Raw genomic sequence first — 25,156 nt, 5'->3', positions numbered from 1 at the left:
GGCCCTTTCCAAGGGTCTAGAATAACTAAAGCAAAATTAAAGATCGTGTCGTAGTATTCGTGCTGTCCCAAGTAGTGTGGCCTTCTGTAGTTGATGTGTTGTAATTTTATTGTAATTTTAATTTAATTGTAATCGTAATGTGTTGTCATTTTATGGACGCCCAGGGTGTCGAGATGGTGTTCAAGTTCTTTTGGTACTGCACCAAAGGCACCAACAGCTATTGGCACCACTACTGTTTTCTTTTTCCAGAGCCGCTCATTTTCAATCCGAAGGTCCTTGTATTTAGTTATTTTCTCCAGTTGTTTTTCACCGACTTGTCTATCCCCTGGGATTGCAATATCAGTTATCAATATCTATTATTATCATCATCATCATCTACATTTTATATCCTGCTCTTCCTCCAAGGAGCCCAGAGCGGTGTACTACATACTTAAGCTTCTCCTCACAACAACCCTGTGAAGTAGGTTAGGCTGAGAGATACGTGACTGGCCCAGAGTCACCCAGCAAGTCTCATGGCTGAATGGGAATTTGAACTCGGGTCTCCCCAGTCCTAGTCCAGTACTCTGACCACTACACCACGCTGGCTGGGATCACAAGTTTTTTGGATGTCCATTCAGTTCATTTTAGATCCCACTCAGGTTGAATCAGGAAGGCCCCACTCTGAATGCAGGTGTGTGCACACTGCCTTGATCCTGCCGCCCAGAACAAAACTCATTCTGCACAGAGATGAAAAGAATGAGAGAAAACACTGAGCACAACAGAGCAAGGCAGGAAGCAAATGCAAGCCCTTCTACAAGGGGTGGACTTCATTCTTGGCTCTTTTGAACACCCAAGCCGCTAAATCACAGAGGTGTGAGGGATTCTGGCCATACTCAAACAATCCCTAGACCCAAAGGGGAAATCCAATTTACGATTTCTGCCTTTCCCTCTATACCAGGGCGCTTTCCAGATTACACACTGATCAGTGGTAGTTTATTTCGGTTTGGCAGGATTGTCTTACTGTAAATAATAATAATAATAATAATAATAATAATAATAATAATAAGAAGAAGAAGAAGAAGAAGAAGAAGAAGAAGAAGAAGAAGAAGAAGAAGTCTTACACAAAGCCACCAGCAGGGGGAGCAGTCTTTTCTAGTTTGCGCAAACCCTATACAATGGGAAAATGCAGCTATTTTTTAAAACAATGTTGTAGTACTGTAACGCAAAGATAAAACCCGAAAGAAGGCATCGGAAATGTGAACGGCACCTTGCTGACAGTGCAGGGACTGCAATGTAGCAACACAGGCAGTATGGAAGTATACTTAACAGACACATTGTGACACTGTTCTAGGGTGTAATCTGGGAAGCGCCCTGTTATAGCTGCATGCCAGGTAGAAATCCAACAGGCAGAGCTCTTCCCATCACTGCATCTCCATTCTATGAAGATCCATGCTAGATTTTGGCCTGTCACACAGCTAGAGTTAATAGCACAGAGCCTCTGTCAGATTTTTTAAAGTTTTATTATAAAAAGCAAAAATATATATATTAGAATTTTAGGAATTAGAAGAGACTTTGGAGATCTTATAATCCAACCAGTTTCTACCCTGCCTTATGTTCCTTCAACTACCAAGCTGGGTTACCAAGAAAATATGAAAGCAAAAATTAAAAACAACAGCATGAAGTAATAACAACAACAACAACAATCTCAGCATATGCAGTGCCACAGGCCTCTTGGGAGAACAAATATTTTAGCAGCTCGCTGGAAAGCTGTTAGGGAAGATGCCCAGAGGGACTTTCCTCAAGAAAGCATTTCATATAAAGGGTGCCAGCTTTTTACCTTGCAACCTTCGTTCCCAATGGCAGAGTTGGAGGTGGAAGTAAAGGATAAACAACCATCAGTTGTGGACATATATTTGCTAATTCTGGGCAGACCATTTGTCTGGCTTAAGCTCAACCAAGAATATTTTGTGTTTGCCCACCGGGTGATCAATATTTTTTGGTCACCCGACTAGAATTCCAGTCAGCTGTCAATATAAAACCAGTGTGTATGTTTCATATAAAATTCTGAATTAAACAGTGTCATAGGAACATAGGAAGCTGCCATATCCTGAGTCAGACCCTTGGTCCATCTAGCTCAGTATCGTCTTCACAGACTGGCAGCGGCTTCTCCGCGGTTTCAGGCAGGAGTCTCTCTCGGCCCTATCTGGAGATGCCAGGGAGGGAACTTGGAACCTTCTGCATGCAAGCACACAGGTGCTCTTCCCAGAGCGGCCCCATCCCCTAAGGGATGATGTCCTTCATCCAAGATCGTGTATATAAATATTAAAGAGAGCATCAGGAGAGAGAGAGAGAGCGAGCGCATTTTTAAAAGCTTCAGACAGCATTCAGTACAAGTATTATATAGATCCTGGGAGGATGCAGTTATCAAAAAGAATAAATATAAATTATAAGAGTTATGATAGCTGTGCGCAGGACGTTTTGGCTCCCACCTTCTTCCACTGGAAAGATACACTAGCTGTGGTGTGTGTGTGTGTGCTCGTGGACACACATATACTGTACACAAACACACATCACATCAACCACTTTTAGTCTTGAAGAGGTAGGGAGAAACCTTTCAACTCCCTACTGCTTCCTAGCCCTCCCTCTGTCTGCTCCCGTCCAGAAATGCCATGACAGTAATAGCCTGTGTTGGTATTTGAGCAGCCGGATAGGATCAACTGCTCATCAACGATAGCAATAATTACAGAGATGGCGAAGATGAAAGCGGCAGCGCTATGCCTGAGCCAGGATCAGGCGTCGCTCAGGTTCCCCTTTGGGGGGCACGACAGGCTTTGCGGAGGCTGCTCTGCCCTGGGGTTGCGAGATGCAGTTTTATAGCTCGGATATTTTGGAAGAGCACGTCAAGCTGTCTTCGTACCGATCGGAGTCTGGTGCATAGCCCAACATTGCCTGCTCTGACGGGCATGCAAAGCAGATGTTCTGCCACTGAGCTACAGCCACATCCCCAAAGGGAGAAATCCTGCTCCATCACCACCCCAAGACAAGCCAGCCAAGACACCCTGAATCTCACAGCTTTGCTAGTGTGTGTGTCGGTTCCGACTGGATGTCTGGAACGACCCCAAATACATGTGCAATTCAAAAGTAGACTTTATTACTGTTTCTTGAAACGAAATGTTGTAAGGAAGGAAGGGATAAGTTTATTGTGTGGATTTCAAGTTTTCGGAAAGAACCGTCCAGGAACTTTTCTGGTAGGGGGCACTATATAAATAATGTACTAAATAAATAAATAACAAATACATTAATAATAAAGTTGAAGTGGGAGGAGAGCTGGTCTGGTGGTAGCAAACAGGACTTGTCCCCTTAGCTAAGCAGGGTCCACCCTGGTTGCATATGAATAGGAGACCACTGTAAGATATTCCCCTTAGGGGATGGAGCCACTCTGGGAACTGCATCTAGGTCCCAGGTTCCCTCCCTGGCAGCCTCTCCAAGAGAGGGCCGAGAGAGACTCCTGCCTGCAACTTCGGAGAAGCCGCTGCCAATCTGTGAAGACAGTACTGAGCTAGATAGACCAATGGTCTGACTCAGCATATGGCAGTTTCCTATGTCCCTATGAAGGTGTGCTGTCAGGACTGCAGAGCAATTATAGGGGTGACTTCGAGCAAGAACAGACCTCGGGGGAAACTGGACTGGTTTCTGCGCTGGTTGAGAGTCCCCTAGGCTTGCCTGCTCTGGGCTTGCTCTCTTTCTTTTTTGCTTGCTTGCCTAATGCCATCGCTCTTTTCTTAGGGAGGACGGGAGTACTCCCCACCAGGAGCCACTGCCGAGAATGGAGGGGGGAAGAAGAAGCAGAAGGAGAAAGAACTTGATGAACTGAAAAAAGAAGTGAACCTGGTAAGAGGAGCCCTAGGCTGGGTGTCTTGGAGTGAAAAGCAGGAACAGCCACTTTAACGGGAATGCCTCTTGTTCCATAATCTCAGAATACCTCTTCTTCCATAATCTCAGAAGGTCTCTTTTTCTGATACAATAATAAGAGAGGGGGCATGCCTTCACCCCCTGCTTGTGCGCTTTCCTAGGGGCATCTAGTGGGCCAGGATGGGGGAAGCAGGATGCTGAAGAAGCTGGGCTTCTGGTCTGATCTGGCAGAGCTCTTCCGAGATGCTTCACAGGCCTTCAGGAAGCCATGGCCAGAGGCCCCAATAATCTGGGGGAGGGATGCATCACCTCGGCTTGCCTCATGCCCTTTGGATTAGATTCCAGGACATTCCGCTCGCATGCCACTAACAGCCTCCCTCTGACACTCCTCCTCTTTTGGCAGGATGACCACAGGCTGTCTCTGGATGAACTCAGCAGGAAGTATCAAGTGGATCTGTCCAGGGTGAGTCCACTGATGGTTTCCCTTCTCCCTGGCCGCCTTCCCCACCCCCCCACCCACCCCGCAGCCCAGCACTGACTATTCCCACTGTGCAGTGCCTTCTCCAGTGCTGGCGGGGCTCCTTGAAGGGAAGCAGAGCCTTCCTGAGCCCCTGCATAGGGTTGCCATGCCCCCCAGAATTCCGGGTTTCACCCGGATTTTAAGCAACTCACCCAGATTGCTTAGCCCACCCAGATTCGGCCTGATTTCAGCTTTCATTTTAAAAAAAAGCTAAGCCCTAGTAGAAACGGAGTTATGGAGCAAAACATGCAGTCTCTCTTCTGCTCAAGAATTATTTTCAAGCCAATTTACATAATATGCAAATTAGGCACCCGGATTTGGAAAGCCAGGATATGGCAACCCTACCCCTGCGCCATCTTGGAAGGCATGCACAGAATGCTGGGAAGGGTAGGCCTTCCCGGTGCTTTCCTCCTAGAGCTCTTCAGAGAGGGCTTCTTCTCTCTTAAAGGACTCTCCAAACACTGAGTACGGTGCGGCAGTGTTCCTTTGTAACAGGGATTCCCAAAGTTGTTGACTACAAATCCCATCATGCCCAGCTGCAATGGCCTTTGGCTAAGGTTGATGGGAGTTGTAGCCCACACACAGCAGGGAATACCTGTTACAGCGAGCAACTGCTGCGTGGAGGTCAGCACAGTGGGGGAGGATTTTTTGCCATGGTGCCCCTGCTTGAAAAAGAGGGAAGATCACCCCCCCAGTGACATCCCTGGGACATGCCGGAGCGAGGGCTCCCAGGCAGGCAATCAGCTGCTCTGAGTCTCAGATCTCCACGGGCATGGCTGGAAAGCAAGCCCATGGCGTAGCGGATGCCGTTTGGAAAGACTTCACTTAAGAGCAACCATGAAGTGTTCCCTTTGCTAAGCAGGGTCTGGTTGACATCGGAATGGGAGACTACCTGTGTGAACACTGTAGGATATTCCCCTTCAGGGGATGGAGCTGCTCTGGGAACAGCACCTGCATGCAGAAGGTCCCAAGTTCCCTCCCTGGCAGCCTCTCCAAGATAGGGCTGGGAGAGAGACTCCTGCCTGCAACCCTGGAGAAGCCGCTGCCAGTCTGGGTAGGCAGTCCTGAGCTAGATGGACCTGTGGGTCTGACTTGGTAGACAGCAGCTTCCTGTGTTCCTAGTAAGTAAGTAAATTTATTACGGTCCTTAGACCAGCTTAACATTTAAAATAATCCTGCGTTCCTATGAAACTGAGCAGAATGGCTAATTCCCCTCAGCTGCCCATCTCAGCACCATTTTGCACATGCCTCCCTTCACCACCTTGCTCTAAAGCAGGGATGTTCAGCTTCGGCCCTCCTACAGATGTTGGCCTACAACTCCCATAATCCCTGGCTCTTGGCCACTGTGGCTGGGGATCATGGGAGTTGTAGTCCAAAAACAGCTGGGTTTGGGGGCTGTATTGAGCAGGCCTGATCTCAGGTGTCCCTCCTTCCATGCCCTCCCCTTTCCCTCTCTCTCTGCTTCTTTCTTCTCCCCCAATGGCAGGGTCTGACCAATGTCCGGGCGGCAGAGATCCTCGCCCAAGATGGCCCCAATGCCCTGACGCCTCCCCCGACCACCCCGGAATGGGTCAAGTTCTGTCGGCAGCTCTTTGGGGGCTTCTCCATCCTGCTGTGGACTGGGGCCGTCCTCTGCTTCCTGGCCTATGGCATCCAGGCGGCAATGGAGGAGGATGTCGCCAACGACAATGTAAGTCCTGTCACCTAAGAGGGCGGAAATGGGGAGGGGGCCGTCCGCTCAGTGGGGGAATACGAATATGGCGGATTCCGTATTTCCGCCAATACAGAAGTGGTGATACGGAAGTGGTGATTCCATATCACCACTTTCGTATCACCACATCATCACTTTCGTATCCGTATCACTTTCCGTATCACCACTTTCCAACCACAGTTCCCAAAGCGCTTTACATAGATGTGAATGAATGAATGGCTCCCTGTCCCCAAACAGTAGATAATACACTCGCCACAGCCACTGGAGGGATGCTGGGCTGGGGATGGCTGGAGCTTGGGCTTTGCTTTCAGGAGGTTGAATGAATTTGCTTGCAGGAGGGTGAATGATTGAATTTTCAGGATTGAATTTGCAAGATTGAATTTGCTTGCAGGAGGGTGAATGAATGAATGAATGAATGGCTCCCTGTCCCCAAACAGTAGATAAGACACTTACAGAAGCCACTGGAGGGATGCTGGGCTGGGGGTGGATGGAGCTTGGGCTTTGCTTGCAGGAGGTTCAGACAGGAGGTTCGATCCCTGGCAACACCTCCAGGTCAGGCTGGGGGAAACTCCTGCCTGGAGCCTTGTTGGAGAGCAGCAGCCAGTCAGTGTAGACAGTACTGAGCCAGATGGACCATGGGTCTGAGTTGGTATAAGGCAGGGGGTTCTATATAGGTAGGAGATGATGGAGCCCCAGACTGGGGCAGGTGGGAGTTGTCATTCAAGAATAGCTGGAGAGGCAAGCTACCTGGGCCAAGCATGGATGGGATCTGTAGCCCCACAGACCTTTTCCCTGGGCGGGACATGCCATCTTAGCCTGACCACCTCAGAGCATGGTCTAAGGGCACACAAGACAGCCACATTGCCAGAAGCTAAGCAGGTCTGGGTGTGGTCAGTGCCTGGATGGGGGACCCACACCACCTGTGGGGCTGGGGCTGTAGCTCCGTGGTGGAGCATCTGCTTTGCATGCAGGAGGTCCCAGGTTCAATCTCTGGAGCTCCACTTTGGGCTAGGAAAAGTTCCTGCCTGAAATATTGGGGAAGGCGCTGCCCGACAATACTGAACTAGAAGGACCAAAGATCTATAACCTCGCCTAAAGCCTCAGCAGTAAGATTCCTTACAATACCAGTTGCTGTAGGGGAGCAACAGCAAGAGAGAGGGCATGCCCTTGCCAGTGGGCTTCTCAGGGGCATCTGGTGGGCCACTGTGTGAAACAAGATGCTGGACTGGATGGGCTTCCTTGGGCCTGATCCCGTAGGGCTGTTCCTGCGTTCTGATTCGGTATAAGGCCACTTCCTATGTTCCTAATTTATGAAAGGATTGAAAACAGAAGCCACATTATGTTGTACCTGCATTCAGACATTATGTTGTACCTGCATTCAGATGCTTGTACACATGTACGGTACATGTTTTTGTGTGAATGCCCGTACCTGCAATCATTTTAAAAGTGAATCTGGGTACAGGCCCTGCAAATGCATGATACAGACAAGAACTGCTGTACCAGCGGTCAACATAACGTGTGAATGACTGCACCCATGAGCAGATCTGTGTAGGCTGCACACAGATTGTAAGAGTGTTGAACATAACATGTGAAAAGGGCTTGATGTAGCCCCTGAAACATGGTGCAGCAGGACATCTGAACACACATTCTCTACCTTGAAAATAATGGCCAGATTTGGTCTCGCTAACACAGGCAGCAGAAATGAGGTAGGACAGAGCCTAAAGTGGTCTGTGAAGGCCTTTCGACTTTAAAACCTGGGGGATTTAGGTAGATTCCACCCTGAACAGCATCCCAGTTGTCGGGATAACAGATCAGAGCAGATTCCAGTCTAGCTGGAGAGGTAAAGAGGTGTTACTTTTTCTCTGCCCGGAGGGCAGACCCCAAAATAGCCTGACCCAGTTTCATAAACGAGGACTGAAGTAAGATGAGCTTGTTCCCGCCTTCCCTTCCTGGACTGAAGTCCCTGGAGGTGCCAGAAAGTTCAGCAGAGACCTCCACTCTAATGGAGATATAAACAGCACATGGTCTTTGCCAAGGACATCTGTGCAGAAGATGCGGGGGGAGGAGAGGCTGTCTGGATGGTGGGGACACTTTCCCACACTCCTTTGCACTCCCACAGCAAGGAAACAGAAAGTGCAGGGCTCAAAGTGACTCCAGACTAATCCATGTGCAAAGTGTGGTGTGCTTTTCCACACAGAAATCAGACGCGCATGCGCCTGTAGCCTTAATAGGCATTCGTTACATCACACACTTTATCAGGACAGCTAGACAGAAGAGTAAAGGAGGTCTGTTTTTCCAAGGACTGCTGAAAGGAAGAGTAGAAGGTTCAACAACTGGTCTTGTGAGGGCAGAGCCAAGGAATAATAATTAGTCTGGAGTAATTAATCCCAGGGCTCAATGAAGCCCTTGAGGACCCCGAGGCAGGGAGCAATGAGGCCAGCATGCCGTCCAAAATGTTCCTCATCCATCCCTTTTGATTTCTGCAGCACATATCTTGTCCCTCCAGGCTTCTGTTAAGTTTATTGAAACATGTTTTATGTACTAAAGACCCCCCCACAAAAGGAGCAAACTATGCCTATCATGATGACTCAGCACCTGGTCATTTGTCTGCTAGGAACCACAGAGGCGGTCCTTCAATGAGGCGAGAGGTGGTTGCCTCAGGCGGTAGATTATTGAGGCACTAGTGGGGTGGCAATATTCCTTCCTGCCCCCTGCTTTAAAAAGGGAAGAGGGAATAGGGAGGAGGGTTGTGACATTTGGTGCCTTGCCTCAAGTGTCTAGAGTTCTTGAGCTGCAACTGCATTTCTCCTCAAGTCATGAGGAGTGTGTGCAAGAGATACTGAAGAGTAGAGGCTGATGCCTTGTGACTGGAAACTAGCCTTCCCTCTGAATACATTTTATAGCCACCTTGTGCACATATGAAGAGAAAATGATGTAGCCATTGTGAAACTAAGGGGCAGGTTCCTGAGAAATTGCCTTCTTTTCAAAGAAAAATCCCTTGTCTCTTTACAAAACCTTCCTAAATCAAGGAAAACTGCCTTCCCTTTAAAAACAAGGGCTTCTTGATGTTTATTCAGCAAGCTTCCCCTAAAAAACAAACATACACATTTTTCCTTTCTGGAACACACATTTTCACCTCACCTTTCTAGTAAAAACTATCTCCCCTCAGGGCCTGAGGTTGTGTGACTAGAAATGAGCATCCTCTCAGAGTATATGTTATATGGAGGTCTTCTATAGATGTCTGCATAGCTCTTTTTTATATATAGTTTTCCCTCGCAAACCATAAGGGTTCCGTTCCGGCGAAACCTCGCCATAGGCAAATTTGTTGTTGGCAAACAACTGAAATCATTGGGAAACAGGGTTAGGGGAACTGTGGTCACAAATAGACTGAAAAATAAAAGAAAAAAATACAAGAAAATGGTCCAAAACCACTTGGAATCCTTTAAAATCACCAAAGATAAGCAAGAGGAATGAGCAAATTGAACCTCTGGAAAATTTTGAACCCCCCAAAATCAGTATTTTATATATTTTATATTTTATAGTATTTTATATTTGTTGGGTGTGTGTGTGTGTGTGTGTGTGTTGTGATTTCATGTGTGGTATGTTTTTAATTGATGTTGTGTTGTAAGCCGCCCAGAGAACAATTTGTTATGGGCCAACTAATGGACTAGGACCGGGGAGACCCGAGTTCAAATCCCCATTCAGCCATGATACTTGCTGGGTGACTCTGAGCCAGTCACTTCTCTCTCAGCCTAACCTACTTCACAGGGTGTTGTGAGGAGAAACTTAAGTATGTAGTACACCGCTCTGGGCTCCTTGGAGGAAGAGCGGGATATAAATTTATTTATTTATTTATTCTACATATTTTTATACCGCCCAAAACTTACATCATTTAAATGTTAGATAGATAGATAGATAGATAGATAGATAGATAGATAGATAGATAGATAGAGTGCCTAATGTCAGGAATTATGGGGTGGGGGTTATGGCAATGGATAATTTATTGGCAGTATTTGCTGGTTATACACCTGCTTTGGATCTTTCAAGCATTCTCACCCCCCATTTTTCTCCCCCAGCTCTACCTGGGTGTGGTGCTGGCAGCAGTCGTGATAGTGACTGGATGTTTCTCCTACTACCAGGAGGCCAAAAGCTCCAAAATTATGGAATCCTTCAAAAATATGGTGCCTCAGGTAAAATCTGCACACACACACCCCTCTCATCTCATGGCATGGGACAGAAGGCCCAGTTGGGACACTGCCATGCAGCACCGATGGGGATTCTGGGACGTCCCTCTGGATTCATGAGGTTAGGACACTTGGTAGCACATTTTCTTGGGCCCATCCTGCCGGGCCTGAGTTCAAACAGATCAGGATCACAGAAATCCTGCCCCCTGCTTCTCCTGCATCTGCAGGGTCATATGCTGATGTGCTGGGGTGTTCACTTCCATTTAGGACGGGCATATTTTGTTCTCACTGGCCTTGCTCTTGTGCCTATGAGTGGCAACTGGACAGGCTGAACTCTAGCAGGTAAGTAGTGGCAATTTATTGGTCATAGCCAAAGACCATTAGCACAACACAAAACCGCAAAGGGAGTACTCATATAGCCCATAAACAGAAACTAAACCAAGAAAATGCAGCAATCCTGCACACACACCAGCTCCTTCGTTGAAACTGAGCAGGTGACGGCTTTCCTGACATGCAAAAGAGACCGGGGCGGCCCTTCTATAAGGCGAGGTGAGGCAGTTGCACCATGCAGCAATTTACTAGGGCACCAGCCAGCTGGTAAGATGTCCTCCAGCCCCCCTGCTTTTATAAAAGGGGGAAAGAAGAGGAGGTGGGTTCATACAAGGGGGATGGCATTTGACACCCTGCCTCAGGCACACCGAGGCCTTCAGCTGCCAATGGAGTTGCAAGGGGAAGCATTACCTTTTTAATTTCAGTGTGGCAGGCTGCTCTTAATAGCACAAGAGTTGGGCCAGCAACAGGGAGGGGGAAGAAAAGGTTGCAATCCGTTTTCTGCAAGGCAGTTGCACGGTGAGTGATGCATCCTGCTGGTTAGAAAGGGAGATGCTGAACACCAGACACTTCTACTGAAGATGCTTGCAAGCAGGGGTGAGAAAATAGGGGAGGGATGTTGCTGGGGAGCCCTCAGAAGCTGGGGGGCCCGGGTTCTTTGAACCCATCCGCTCAATTATAGCTACACCCCTGCTTGCAAGAAATGTTTAGGCAGTTCTGTTGGAGTGATTCCGGCAGTGAAAACTGGAAAAGGAGCAACAAAATGGTTGAGTGTGCTTTACTGCCCTCTAGTGGCCAAGACAAGATGCAGTCATAGGCTGCACCCAAGTTTTTTTCACAATCAAGTCTACAGCAGAGGAGAAAAGGTCTAGGGGTGGAAGACGGATTTAAGGGGGAAATTGCTGTGGATGCACCCATCAGCTATGAACACAGTTTTGCAAATCGAAATGATAGACATGCATCCCAGAAAATCAAACATTGGCTCATCTGTCAGCTTGGGTTTTCCTCCTATTTTGGGGGTAGGTTATCTGCCTTTTAAAAATATATTAAGTAACACATGAAAGGACTAGGACCAGAGATATACGAGTTCAAATCCCCTTTCAGCCTTGAAACTGACTGGGTGGCTGGACTCTAGACCAGTCACTTCTCTCTCTCAGCCTAACCTCACAGGGTTGTTGTTGAGGGGATAAATATAACCATGTGCACTGAACTGAGCTCTTCGGAGGAAGAATGGAATATCAATGTAAAAATAAATAAAAATGATTCTTGAATGTATCCATTCACTTATCACCATCTTTTGCACTCTTTAAAGTGCAAAAAATGTTACATCTATACTCTTCCCTAGAATTCCTTGCAATTCCCAACATGAAGCCAAATTCAGTACTGCTTGGTATTTACCCTTAGGACAAGCTCTCTCAATAGTTCTTGAGAGAGTTCTATACTCTTCCAGCGAAGAGTATAGATGTAATCTGCTCTTCTCCGAAGGGTAATTTTATTTATTCCAACTTCAGTGCAAATTCCAACTAGAAATATAACAAGCTGTCCACATGATGTTCATTTACCTCACTTCTTAGTGCCATCTGCTAATGATCCATTAAAAAGCTGTGCCTTTTTCAAGTTAGAATCAAGGTAGTATTGAAAGATATGACTCTTTCGCAGCCTGTCAGCAGATGGCGCTAGGAACTTATGTGACGTCCTTGAACGTCATCTGGATGCCTCGTTACATCTCCCATTGGAATCTGAGCTGAAGTTGGGCTAAGTTACCATCTGGAAGAGCCCTCTGTCTCCAGCCTTTTCACATACTGATTGTAAGTGCAGAGGAGACTTCATGCCTCTGCAGGTTTAAGCCTTTGCTTTCGGGATGCCGAGTAGGATGAAGCTGCATTATGGTGTTCATTGGTAACCTTCATCTCTCTCGTCCACAGCAAGCCCTGGTGATCCGGGAAGGAGAGAAGATCCAAATCAACGCTGAGAACGTGGTGGTGGGAGACCTGGTGGAAGTGAAAGGAGGAGACCGGGTTCCCGCAGACTTGAGGATTATCTCTTCCCATGGCTGTAAGGTGAAGCTGGCCAAGACAGGAAACCAGGCTCTGTGGACGGAGGATATGCATCTAGGATGCAAAGATATCCTTAAAAATATACAATTGTATTCTCATAAGACTGCCTGGACTTGTATGAGAAAGGCGGGGTAGACTTCTTTGAAATAAATGAATATTTTTATGACAGAGTTCTCAAGTTTGTGTTCCCTGATGATGTTCTTAATACTTCTTTGTAGCTGCTCCTGGGCTGTGGAATGCACTCCCTGTAGACATTAGAGGCTTAAGATCTTCACCAGCCTTTGAAGGAGCCCTAAAAAACCATCTTTTAACCTGGCCTTTAGTGGTTTCTATCAGCTGCAGTGGCGCAGCAGGGAAGCAGCTTGCCTAGAGTGCAAGAGGCTGTCAGTTCGAATCCCCACCGATGTGCTTCCCAGACTGTGCCTAGTAAATACACTTTAGTCTCCTACATTGGGCAGCAGCAATATAGGGAGGTGCTGAAAGGCATCATCTCATACTACGCAGGAGGAGGCACTGGTGAACCACTTCTGTATTCTTCCAAGAAAATCACATGGCATGTGATCGCTGGGAGTCGACACCGACTCGACAGCACAATCTGAGTGGTTTCTAAGTGGTTTCTGAACTAATTTGAACTACTAATTAATTAATTAATGAAATTAATAATTTCATTAAAACAATCTCAAGGTGGTTCATGCAAAAGTACAAACAAGACTCTAAAAAACACACAGTTAAAATATTAAGCTAGAATATAAAAATACAGGCCAGATTTAAAAGGATTTTAAAACAAGCACAATAGAACCATACAAAATACAAAGCAGCAGCAATAGAGACAATTATATAAAAGCCTGGCTTAAAAGTCAATATTTTACATGCTTTCTAAAAATTGTGATGGAGACTGAGGAGCAGTTGGCCACCGGGAGAGCATTCCAGGGTCTGGGGGCAACAACTGAGAAGGCCCTGCCCTGCCTGCATGACAGCTGATCCTCCCTCATTGTCGGCACCCGGAGCAGAGCCCCCACAGACCATTTCGCAAAGCCAGGTCGTGCAGGGAATGTCTTGCGTCTCTGGCCTGGGAACCAGACCTGGGCAGTCGAATGTCATGCCTGCCGGAAGTGGGCTCTCAGGCCGACATTTTACTGGCGGGTTCCCAGCTTATGGAGCCAACAGTTGTGTGAAGCTGCCGTCTATCTCAGACCTATTTCATGGCATTCTTTCCCTTTGCCTTGTGCAGGTGGACAACTCCTCCCTGACTGGCGAATCGGAGCCCCAGACCCGTTCCCCAGAGTTCACACACGATAACCCGCTAGAGACGCGCAACATCTGCTTCTTCTCCACCAATTGTGTAGAAGGTGACAGGGCAAACTGGGGGCGGGGGACTCCCGCGTCCAGCGCTGACACCAAGAATGGATCCGCCCCTGCTTGTTGGTTAAAGTCAGGATCTCGGCCCTGCTGCCCCAGAGCCACAGCAACATGGGGTCCCCTGCCCCTCGTTTCCTGAGAGCTTAGCTTGGCTCTGTGTCAGATCCATCTCTGCCACATCACAGGGGGTGAGCTCCTGGGACTGAAGCAAGGGGGTGGGTCACAGTGAGCCAGGCACAGATTAAGAGAGGAGAGGAGAGGGTCCAAGGCCACCTCAAGGGCTGGCAACCATAGAATCCTCCTGTGGTTCAGACCACAGGACAGCTGGTCTTGGGATAGGACAAATGGTCCCCTTTGCTAAGCAGGATCCATCTTGTGTTGCTGTTGGATGGGAGACCATGTGCAAGTGCTGTAAGATATTCCCCTTAGGGGATAGGGTCATAGCTCAGTGGCTTGCATGAAAAGGGCCCAGGTTCAATCCCTGGCAGCATCTCCAGGTAGGGCTGGGAGAGTCCCCTGCCTGAAATCTGGGAGAGCTGCTGCCAGTCAGTGTAAACTATACTGAGCTAGATAAACCAATGGTCTGACTCAGTATGAAGCAATTTCCTAACTCTTGTCTGGAAAGAGGTGGAGGTCAGGCCCTTCCACCTTAGCCAGTCCGGCCTACATAGGTAGCTGCCTTCTACCAAGCCAGCCCCTCACTCACAACACTAGAACCAGGGCTCTTCCCATGAAACCAATTGACAGGAAATTTAGGACTGGCCAATGGGAGTACTTTTACACACAGTGCAAAATTAATCTGTGGAATTCCCTGCCATGAGATGTGGTGACTGGCCACCAGCTTGGATGGCTTTAAATTCATGGCAGACAGATCTTTCAATGGCTACTAGTCTCGATGGCTATAGGCCACCTTCATGTTCAGAGGCATGAAGGCCTCTGAATAGCAGTTGCAGGGGAGCAGCAGGAGGAGAGGGGGCATGCCTTCATCTCCAGGTTGGGCGGCTTCCCAAAGCATCTGGTGGGCCTCTGTATGAAACTAAGTGTTGGACTAGATGGGCTTTGGGCCTGATCCAGCAAGGCCATTCTTAGATTCTTGTGCTTAAGAGTAGGGATGTGCACAAAACCGGTTCGCCCGGTTCGGTTTGGATCCGAACCGGGTCCGAACCAGGAGGGGGTGGTTCGGTTTTGGTTTTGTACGAACCACCCCCTGGTTCGGTTCGGATCCGAACCGGTTCGGATCCGAACCGGTTCGCACATCCCTACTTAAGAGATGAGTTAGAACATGTCTTAATCTCCACTCCACAGGCACCGCCCGTGGCATTGTCATCTCGACGGGGGACCGCACTGTGATGGGCCGCATCGCTTCCCTGGCTTCCGGCCTGGAAGTGGGCCGCACCCCCATTGCCATGGAGATTGAGCATTTCATCCGTATCATCACTGGGGTGGCTGTCTTCCTGGGCATGTCTTTCTTCATCCTCTCCCTCATCCTTGGATATTCCTGGCTGGAAGCTGTCGTCTTCCTCATTGGCATCATTGTAGCCAACGTCCCCGAAGGGCTCCTGGCCACTGTGACGGTAAGGTGCTCCGGCTGGCCCCAGTAAGTGCGCGCATGGGTGGGCTGCAGTTGGAAAACACAAAGCAGGGTCTTGCTATTCCCCAGAGGAATAGCAAGAGAGAAACCAGATGAATTAAATGAATGTCCAAGAGATGATTGGGGCACGTCTTCTGCTACTCATTTGAGGCCCTTTGGGACAGGGAACCGATATGCTTGTGATTTATTTTTTACGTAAACTATGTCAACCATTCCGATTTGTATTTTGAGCTTTTTGAACCTTTGAACTTCCGAACCTTTGAACTTTTGAACCTTTGAACTTCCGAACCTCTGAACTTTTGAATCTTTGAACTTTTGAACTGTTGTAATTTTGAACCCTTGAACTTTTGAACCTATGAACTCTTGAAGGTTTGAACTTTGGACCTTCGAGTTTTAAAACTCGAACTCTCAAATCTTTGAACTTTCGAACCTTCTAACTTTTGAACCTTCGAACTTTCAAACCTTTGAAATAATGAACTCTTGAACTTTTGAACCTATGAACTCTTGAACCTTTGAACTTTGGACCTTCGGGTTTTTGAACTTTTGAACCTTTGTAATTTTGAACCCTTGAACTTTTGAACCTATGAACGTTGGACCTTAGAACTTTCAAACTTTTGAACCTTAGAATTTTCAAACTTTTGAACCTTTGAACTTTCAAACTTTTGAACCTTTGAACTTTCAAACTTTTGAACCTTTGAACCTTTGTAATTTTGAACCCTTGGACCTTTGAACTTAGGAACTTCAAACTTTTGAACCTTTGAATTTTCGAGCTTACAAAATGTTTGAACCTTTGAACTTCTAGTTTTTGGAGTGGTATATAAATATTCCTAGTAGTTAAAGACTGTCCCCAAGTGTGAAAGCTGTTCTCCATCATCACTTTTGTCGCCACTGCCCCCAGACACTCCCTTCCCTTCCTCTCACTTGCTTCTCCTCCTCCCCCTACCATGGCAGGTGTGCCTGACCCTGACCGCCAAGCGCATGGCTCGTAAGAATTGCCTGGTGAAGAACTTAGAGGCTGTGGAAACACTGGGCTCCACCTCCACCATCTGCTCAGACAAGACGGGTACCCTGACCCAGAACCGCATGACTGTTGCCCACATGTGGTTTGACAACCAGATCCACGAAGCAGACACCACCGAGGACCAATCGGGTGAGATCTGTCCCCTCTCCTTACCTGCTCTAAGAGCTGCTTGTGCAGCTGAGAAGGTCACGCTACCCACCACCTCCTCAGGCATCAAGGCACAGATGATCTAGGGTCCAGAGAGCACTGTGGGAGGAATTAATAGGAACATAGGAAGCTGCCTTCTACTGAGTCAGACCCTTGGTCCATCTAGCTCCCTGTTGTCTGGTAGTGGCTCTCCGAAGTTTCAAGCCAGGGTCTTTCCCAGCCCTACATAGAGATGCTGCCAGGGAGAAAACAGGGAACTTCTGCATGCAAAGCAGATGATCTGCCACTACGCTACGGCCCCATCTTCCAAATGGGTCTGGTAGCACTTCCTTCTGACAATAAATGTTTAAGGTGATTCACTGTTTTCTACATGGTCAAAGAGCATCACATACGTTCTGTCTATCTGTGTACAACAGTCTTGTAAGGGAGGGCATTATTGCTGCCGCCACCCTGGGTGGCCATCAGAAGGTTCTGGCTACTTGATCATTTTTGGTGGGGGCAGAAGGGCAGAGCGGACACAAGCTGAGCACTTGTGTCCACTCCCCAGGAAGTGCTGTTGGCAGGAGGGATGAATGTAGGAGAGATCTGGAGTGGGGGAGGGTTAGCCCCTCGCTTCTCCTAGCTCTGTAGAGGGGAGGCTAGATACACCTCAGGGCCAAATCTGCACCAGCTCCTCCCAGGGAGGAAGGGACTCATTTAGGCGGAAGCTGCAGCATTCCCTTCCCAATCGCTTACCTGACCCACCACTGTTCTGTTCCCAGGGGCCACCTTCGACAAGCGCTCCCCCACCTGGACAGCCCTGGCCCGCATTGCAGGCCTGTGCAACAGGGCCGTCTTCAAAGCGGGGCAGGAGAACATCCCCATCTCAAAGGTATGCCGGCCTCGTGCCCAGGGAGCTTAGACTGAGCCTCAGGCGGGCGTGTGAAGGCATGGGCGGCTTCGCCATGGGGCCATGTGAGGGGACGGCCTCAGGTGGAGCGTGTGGGTAGCTCACCCCGCTGCAGGCTTTGCCCCACCTTCCTGCTACTTCCGTGCCCCCCCCCACCTCTTCTGTGCTTCGTCCCTCACCCTTGCTGGTCGTGCTGCGCACATCCCTTGCCAGCTCAGACACTGCCCTTTCCCCTGTCACTGCCAGGTGGCCTGCACCACTGCTACTTGCCCCAAAAAGATGTCATCGTGGAAAATGTTAGCTGAGGTCCCTGGGAGAGGGGGTGGGAGAGAGAGGGAGAGAGAGGGAGAGGGAGGGAGGGAGAGAGAGGGGGGAGAGAGAGAGGGAGAGGGAGGGAGGGAGAGAGAGGGGAGAGAGGGGGTGGGGGAGAAAGAGGGGGAGAGAGAGGGGTGACGGAGAGAGAGAGGGGGATAGAGAGAGGGGGAGGGAGAGAGGAAGAGGGAGGGAGGGAGAGAGAGGGGGAGAGAGGGAGAGAGGGGGAGAGAGGGGTGGGGGAGAGAGAGGGAGAGAGGGGGGTGAGGGGGAGGGAGAGAGGGGGGAGAGAGGGGTGGGAGAGAGAGAGGGAGAGAAAGAGGGGAAGAGAGAGAGGGAGGGGGAGAGAGGGGGAGAGAGAGGGAGAGAGGGGGTGGGAGAGAGAAAGGGAGAGAGGGGGTGGGAGAGAGAGAGGGAGAGAGGGGGGAGAGAGAGAGGGAGAGAGAGAGAGAGAGAGAGAGTGTGTGTCTGGGGGAGAGAGAGAACTAACAGCAGAGTTGGTCTGGAAGGCCCCTCACTATGTTCAGCCTGAACATTCCTCTCTCTTTTCCCCCTGGCGCAAGTTCTGGAATGAAACTAGTCCTGCAGCTGTGAAGCAGAAGCTGGGTGTGAACAATGCCCCTAACACCAGACCCATGGATATCCGCAGGACTTTTTCAGGGTGGGGGGAGCCTTCAATTCTACACCCGGTTACTGGGAATTAGCCCCATTGAATTATTATTATTTGTTTGTTTGTTTGTTTGATTGATTTATATACTGCCCTTCCAAAATAGCTCAGGGCGGTTTAGTTCAGTGGGACCGGTTCAATCCAGGGGTGCAACAACCGCACCCCCAATGCCTATGCATCAGGCCTTGACCTGGGGTGTCTCATCCTGGCATCTTTATAAGCATTGCCCAGCTGTTGTCTTTCTGTATAGTTTTTAATTGTGCAGCTGCTAAGCCCAATCAACTGCTTTCAACCAGATCTTCCCTTTAATGCCCTAAAAAGCCTGGGACCTGGCGACGTGAAGGACCACTTCTTCTGTGAATACCCTCTCATATGCTCTGGTTTTTAATTCCACCACCCACCGGATTTCAGTGTGATTCTGTTAGGAACAGGGAACCTTTCGGACGGCCCGTTTGGCTCCCTCACAGTAGACCTTAAAAGGCCTGGCCAAGATGTTTAGAAACTTTTGAATTAAGCTGACATAAATCATTGTTGGCACTGATTTTTTTCCCCCTCCCTGCTGTTGATTGTTTGAATTTTGATGAGTCGGGTTTTATTGTTGTTGCTGTGTTCTTTGTTGCATTTGTATGGCTTTATTTGATTTCCTGTCACGCACTTCAAGTTACTTGTCCAAAGAAGTAGGGTGAAGTAAAATACATTGGCTGGGTTCACACAATCCCAAGGATCCTGGTTAAAGAGTTAGTCAGGATTAGTGAGTCCTACGGAGCTGGTTGTGAGAACTCAGAATTTCAGGACAATACTGGTCGAGCTGCTCCAGTTAACCAGCATTTAACCAGGATGGACAACCAAGATAGATAACCAGGATTCTGATTAAAAGCTGGTTAACCTGATCCTGGTTATCTATCCTGGTTAAATGCTGATTAATCAGAATTAACCTGGTTAAATGCTGGTTAACAGGACCCTGGTTATGTATCCTGGTTAAATGCTGATTAACTGGAGCGATTTGGCGGATTGCCCTGAAAGTCTGGGTTCTCATCATCAGATCCACCAGGCTCATTAAACCTGGTTAATGAGCCTTAACCAGGATCCTTATGATTGTGTGAATGCAGCCCTTTTAACACACATGAAGAATAAAGCAATGCTCTGCAACTGTCTCCTTCCCACCTTCTCCTCACCTCTCTCTTTGTCAGAGGGACACCGCCGGCGACGCATCTGAGTCCGCCCTCTTGAAGTGCATCCAGTTGTCCTGTGGGTCTGTCAAGAAGATGCGGGAAAAGAACCCCAAAGTGACAGAGATCCCCTTCAACTCCACCAACAAGTACCAGGTTGGTAGGAGCTGGGGGATAAGAGCCCTTTGAGAAAGAGGCCTTGCTTGTGGACCTTCAGGCCTTGACCGTAGATTTCCTGGAGGTGTCTGGTTGGCCCCTATGGGAGACAGAATGCTGGACAAGATGAAGCCATCTTGGTGTAGTCCTGACTGCTTCGCCTAGGCAATGGGGCCAGAGATTCATGCAGCATGCAGTTGGAGCTTTGCATATACCGCAGTGGGCTGAACTCTGGGGCAAGCACACTACAATCCGTGTCCAGTGTGAAAGAGCATGTTTTTTGTATGTATTACGGTATATAGGAAGCTGCCTTATACTGAGTCTGACCATTGGTCCACCTAGCTCAGTATCGTCTACACTGACTGGCAGCAGCCCTCCAAGGCTTCAGGCAGGGGTCTTTCCCGACCCTAACGGGAGATGCTGCCAGGGATTGAAACTGGGACCTTCTGCATGCAAAGCAGATATTCTACCACCAAGGGTGATTCCAAAGCGGGGCAAGCACCCCATCAGACAAGTAAAGGGTATTGTATATGTTTCGGATTGTATTTGCACTGCAGGATTTCAGAATTTGTAAGCCACCGTAGGGATCCTGTGGAGGTAAAAATATAGAATGAGCAAATAAAATAATATTTTGCTTCAGCTAAAGCTTAAAAGGGTCTAACTAAATCTTTGAAGATTTGACATCTTCAAAATCTATGCCAAAGAAGAAGTCCATAAAACAAGATCTGGATTAATGAGCCTCTAATCATGATTTCCCCCATGGCAGCTGTCTGAATCAGGTTAAAAACATCTATTTAGCATGCCTTTACTGCATGAGTAGGGCTGGGGGGGATCCACAAGAGGGCGCCATAGCACAGCCTAATAGTAAAGATAAACATATTTGGCTCGGCTTAGTGAAACCAGTCTGGAAGGGCCCTCACCACATTTGATCCAAACACGGCTTTTCCTCTCCAGGGTCGAATTCTGGAAAAAAGACACCGTTCTGCAAGTTTGCGCCAAAATCCAGTTTTGGATGGCGCTGATTGGCAAGTGCCTGTGACATCAACCATGAAACCTCCCTTTCCATTTCCTGGAACGTTTTTGCAAATAATTTTTAAAAAAAAAATGTATATGGCAACAAAATAATGGATAAATGCATGGAAATTAATACAGAGCTTTTAAAAATATAATCAGTCAGCCTATTCGAACTTGGGGTGGCAGCATGAGCATGGGCTAAGCTCGTGTTAAGTTTGCTGGAGTGTGCGAAGAGAAAGCTGAGCTCACTTTGCTGCTGAGGATTCCTTTTTACATCACATCTGTATTCACTCTCACTCCAGTTCTTTCATGCAAGCCAGAGTAGCTCTCTTTTTAGCTTATGTCTTCACCATATGGTTCTGTCTTCCTCTGCGGTTCTTTCATGCAGCAGAGTAGCTCCCTTTTTATCTTATGTCTGTCTTCACCATAAGGTTCTGTCTTCCTCATGCAGTTACTTCATGCAAGCCAGAATAGCTCTCTATTTTAATTTTATGTCTGTCTTCACCATGTGGTTCTGTCTTCCTCATGCAGTTCTTTCGTGCAAGCCAGAATAGCTGTTTTTTTATTTTATGTCTGTCTTCACCATGTGATTCTGTCTTCCTCATGCAAGCCAGAATAGCTCTCTTTTTTATTTTATGTCTGTCTTCACCATATGGTTCTGTCTTCCTCATGCAGTTCCTTCATACAAGCCAGAATAGCTCTCTTTTTATTTTATGTCTGTCTTCGCTGTACGGTTCTGTCTTCACACTATGATGTCCCTTCTGTCCCCCAGCTGTCCATCCATGAAGTCGAAGAAAAACCTAATGGCTATATGCTAGTGATGAAAGGAGCCCCCGAGAGGATCCTGGACTGCTGCTCCAGCATCCTGTTGCAAGGACAAGAAGTTCCCCTTGACGAGGAGATGCGGGATGCCTTCCAGAATGCTTACCTTGAACTGGGGGGGCTCGGCGAAAGAGTGCTGGGTGAGGAAACTGGAGGACAGGAGGGTGGAGGGTGGGTTTGTGAGGTGGAATGGTCCAGATGTTCAAGAAATGTGCAAGAGTGTTCAGATACTGGAGGAAGGTGGGTGTCCAGGCCTGCAAACGCCATTTCAGTGGACCTTCTCTGACACCCCTAGGCTTCTGTCACGTCTACCTCCCGGAAGACCAGTTCCCCCGAGGATTTAAGTTCGACGCGGACGAAGTCAACTTCCCCATCACCAACCTCTGCTTCGTGGGGCTCATGTCCATGATCGACCCGCCTCGAGCCGCCGTGCCAGATGCCGTGGGGAAATGTCGAAGTGCTGGGATTAAGGTAACATCTCAGTGGATGGAGATCTGGGAACACAGGAAACAGCCATCGTTTGCTCCAAACAATAGTTCTGAGCTCGTGCACTCCCTTCTCCAATTCGTGCACAAGGGGAGGAGACCATCACCGAAAGCTTCCTTTCGCAGGTTGATACAAACCAGGGTACCCTGTTGTGTGCCCAGACTCAGAGAACCGTAGCTTGTTAGTTGACAGGATGTCGGACCAGGAGGGGAGTGAGGAGAGCATGTGAGCCCGGAGGCTTGTTTTTACGGCTCCAAACCCTGATCACGCTCCCAAGGACCGGCCATGTCTTGGCAGAAACGGAGGCCAGTCAGTGTAGACAATACTGAGCTAGCAGGACCAAGGCTCAGACTCAGTATATGGCAGCTTCCTATATTCCGAAGATGTGTGCTCCTGAGAAATGTTCAAGTGTCAGCAAAAACTGAGGTAGGAGGAAGGGGGAGTGATCGTGTGCTAGCCGCAATCTGGGCCGGACAGGGCCGGAGGGTGCTTTTCCTACACCCTCAATACAGTGCTGGGGACACGTTGTTTCCTGGCTGCCTCCGGATCCAACCTAGATTGCGGCTAGCACACGATCACTGCCCCCTCCTCCAACCTCGGTTTTTGCCGACACACGAACGTTTCTCAGGAGCACACATCTTAGGAACATAGGAAGCTGCCATATACTGAGTCTGACCCTTGGTCCTTCTAGCTCGGTATTGTCTACACTGACTGGCAGCGGCTTCTCTGAGGTTGCCGGCAGGAATCTCTCTCAGCCCCACCTTGGAGATGCCAGGGAGGAAACTTGGGACTTTCTGCTTGCAAGCGGGCAGGTGCTCTTCCCAGAGCGGCCCCATCGCCTAAGGGGAATCTCTTACAGTGCACGCAAATGTAGTCTCCCATCCAAATGCAAACCAGGGTGGACCCTGCTTAGCCACGAGGACAATGCATGCTTGCTACCACAAGACTAGCTCTCCTCCCATCTGTCAATCGTGAGAACCCGTCCTGAAATTTCCTAGCCCACATTGCCATGGAATGCTTCAACCCAGCTAGGGTGTCTCAGACCCAGATACTCAAAAGTCACATTGATCCACAAGGGCAGGACGACACAAGGGCAGGACAACATGGGGGGCCAAGGTTAGTAAACACGGGTTTTGGAACTCGGGTTCCCCAAGATCATAGGACAGCTCATGCGACCATTAACTGGGTAGGAAATTATCCGGGCCCAGTTTGGGGTTCTGGGCGCGCTCCCGTTTTGTGATCATGTGTAAGATGAAAACAGGTTTGGAGGCGGGAAGCTGGATCATCTGTCGGGCCCCAGCTGGGGAGGACAAGCACATCTTACCCAGATCCTGTCCCCAGTTTCTGAATGAGGTCGGCAGAAAAACTGCCCTCCCCCGCTGGAGCTTGACAGATGATCCAGCTCCCTGTTGACGACCTTGTTATTATCTCACACACCAGCAAAAAAACGGGAGCTCTCCCAGCTCCTCAAACTGGGTAGGCCTCGTCTCCTTCATACTTTAGGGTCTGTGAACCGCCCTACTTTCAGCTCCCAATCTACATCAGGAGCGTTCTTATGTGCAACGCATCTCCCTTGGTCTGCGCCGCAGAGGGATGCAATCACAGGGGGAACCGTGTTGCCCAAGCCTGCATTGTGTCTGCAGCAATGGCAGGGTCCAAGTCACCACCCCACCCGAGCCATGCAGCTCTCGAGCTAAGAAGCACACCGCGGGTATCGGGATGCATCCACTCAGGCTGCACCGGAGGGAGTTGCTAGCTATTAGGGATGTGCACGGAACTACATTCACAAAGCCTTTTGCGCCTGCGCACAGCGCGCACGTCACGTCTCTGCGACACGTGCACACACGTGACACGGGGACATGACATGCGCACGCGCAAAAGGCTTTGTGAAGCCTTTTGCCACCGACTGGGGGAAGGGGCGGCAGGGAGGTATCCTGCTGCCCCAAAAGCTTTACTAAACGAAGGTGCCGGTGGGGGAAACACAGGGGGGGTAATACACCCTCCCCTGCCTTAAAGAGCCCCCCACAGCAGTGCCAGACCGCCGGACCGCCCTCAAGTCCGGACCGGTTCGGAGGCCTTCAAAATGGCCTCCGGACCAGTCCGGGCTCATCCCTACTAGCCATAAGAACCCCAAACCACTGACTTCCCTCACTTACGTCTGACATGGGTTGCCTGCTTTGTCCTTACTGTTGCCTCGGACCCTTTTCCATAGGTGATCATGGTGACCGGAGACCACCCAATCACTGCCAAGGCCATCGCCAAGGGGGTGGGCATCATCTCTGAGGGAAACGAGACTGTAGAGGACATTGCGGAGCGGCTCAACATTCCCGTCAACCAGGTCAATCCCAGGTAGGCCTGCTTGTTAAACATTCAGCCGCTCCACACCTGTCCTCTACCACAACCGGGGTCTCCTGTAATGGCGGTTCCCAGACGTCATCGGCCGCAACTGGTTATGAGCCAAAGGGCTTGTCTTGTCTACGACTCCCATAATCCCCAGCCAAAGGCCATTGCAGCATGGGGTGATGGGAGTTTCCATCAGCAATATCGGGGAATCCCTGTTACCGGGAGACACTGACCGCAGCTGCTTAGCACCTCATTGGTTCCCCAAACCACCACACCCTTCTCCCTTCCCGGCTTCCAGGGAAGCCAAGGCTTGTGTGATCCATGGCTCGGACCTGAAGGACATGACCTCTGAGCAACTGGATGAGATCCTCAAGAACCACACCGAGATTGTCTTCGCCCGCACTTCCCCGCAGCAGAAGCTCATCATTGTGGAAGGTTGTCAGAGGCAGGTAGGAGCAACTTTGCTCTTCTAGGTCATAGGGTCATA

The 25,156-nt window shown here is 49.1% G+C and overlaps 1 protein-coding gene across 2 annotated transcripts in view; it reads left to right on the top strand.

The window, feature by feature from the left end:
• Nucleotides 1-25,156, top strand: part of LOC128337109 (sodium/potassium-transporting ATPase subunit alpha-2) — a 50,979-nt gene that overhangs the window by 14,550 nt on the left and 11,273 nt on the right. For both annotated transcript variants that reach the window (XM_053277710.1, XM_053277711.1), the window contains exons 2-15: nucleotides 3,766-3,870; nucleotides 4,295-4,354; nucleotides 5,898-6,101; nucleotides 10,199-10,312; nucleotides 12,562-12,696; nucleotides 13,925-14,042; nucleotides 15,358-15,626; nucleotides 16,595-16,793; nucleotides 17,573-17,682; nucleotides 19,870-20,004; nucleotides 21,791-21,980; nucleotides 22,136-22,311; nucleotides 24,539-24,675; nucleotides 24,968-25,118. In XM_053277710.1, coding sequence (XP_053133685.1) covers nucleotides 3,766-3,870; nucleotides 4,295-4,354; nucleotides 5,898-6,101; nucleotides 10,199-10,312; nucleotides 12,562-12,696; nucleotides 13,925-14,042; nucleotides 15,358-15,626; nucleotides 16,595-16,793; nucleotides 17,573-17,682; nucleotides 19,870-20,004; nucleotides 21,791-21,980; nucleotides 22,136-22,311; nucleotides 24,539-24,675; nucleotides 24,968-25,118 — 2,103 coding nt within the window. The remainder of the gene's footprint in view (nucleotides 1-3,765; nucleotides 3,871-4,294; nucleotides 4,355-5,897; nucleotides 6,102-10,198; nucleotides 10,313-12,561; nucleotides 12,697-13,924; nucleotides 14,043-15,357; nucleotides 15,627-16,594; nucleotides 16,794-17,572; nucleotides 17,683-19,869; nucleotides 20,005-21,790; nucleotides 21,981-22,135; nucleotides 22,312-24,538; nucleotides 24,676-24,967; nucleotides 25,119-25,156) is intronic.

Source organism: Hemicordylus capensis, chromosome 14 (assembly GCF_027244095.1).
Source record: "Hemicordylus capensis ecotype Gifberg chromosome 14, rHemCap1.1.pri, whole genome shotgun sequence".
Lineage (NCBI taxonomy): Eukaryota > Metazoa > Chordata > Lepidosauria > Squamata > Cordylidae > Hemicordylus > Hemicordylus capensis.
Note: the sequence above shows the minus strand (reverse complement) of the source record. Positions and strands in the feature narration are given on the sequence as shown.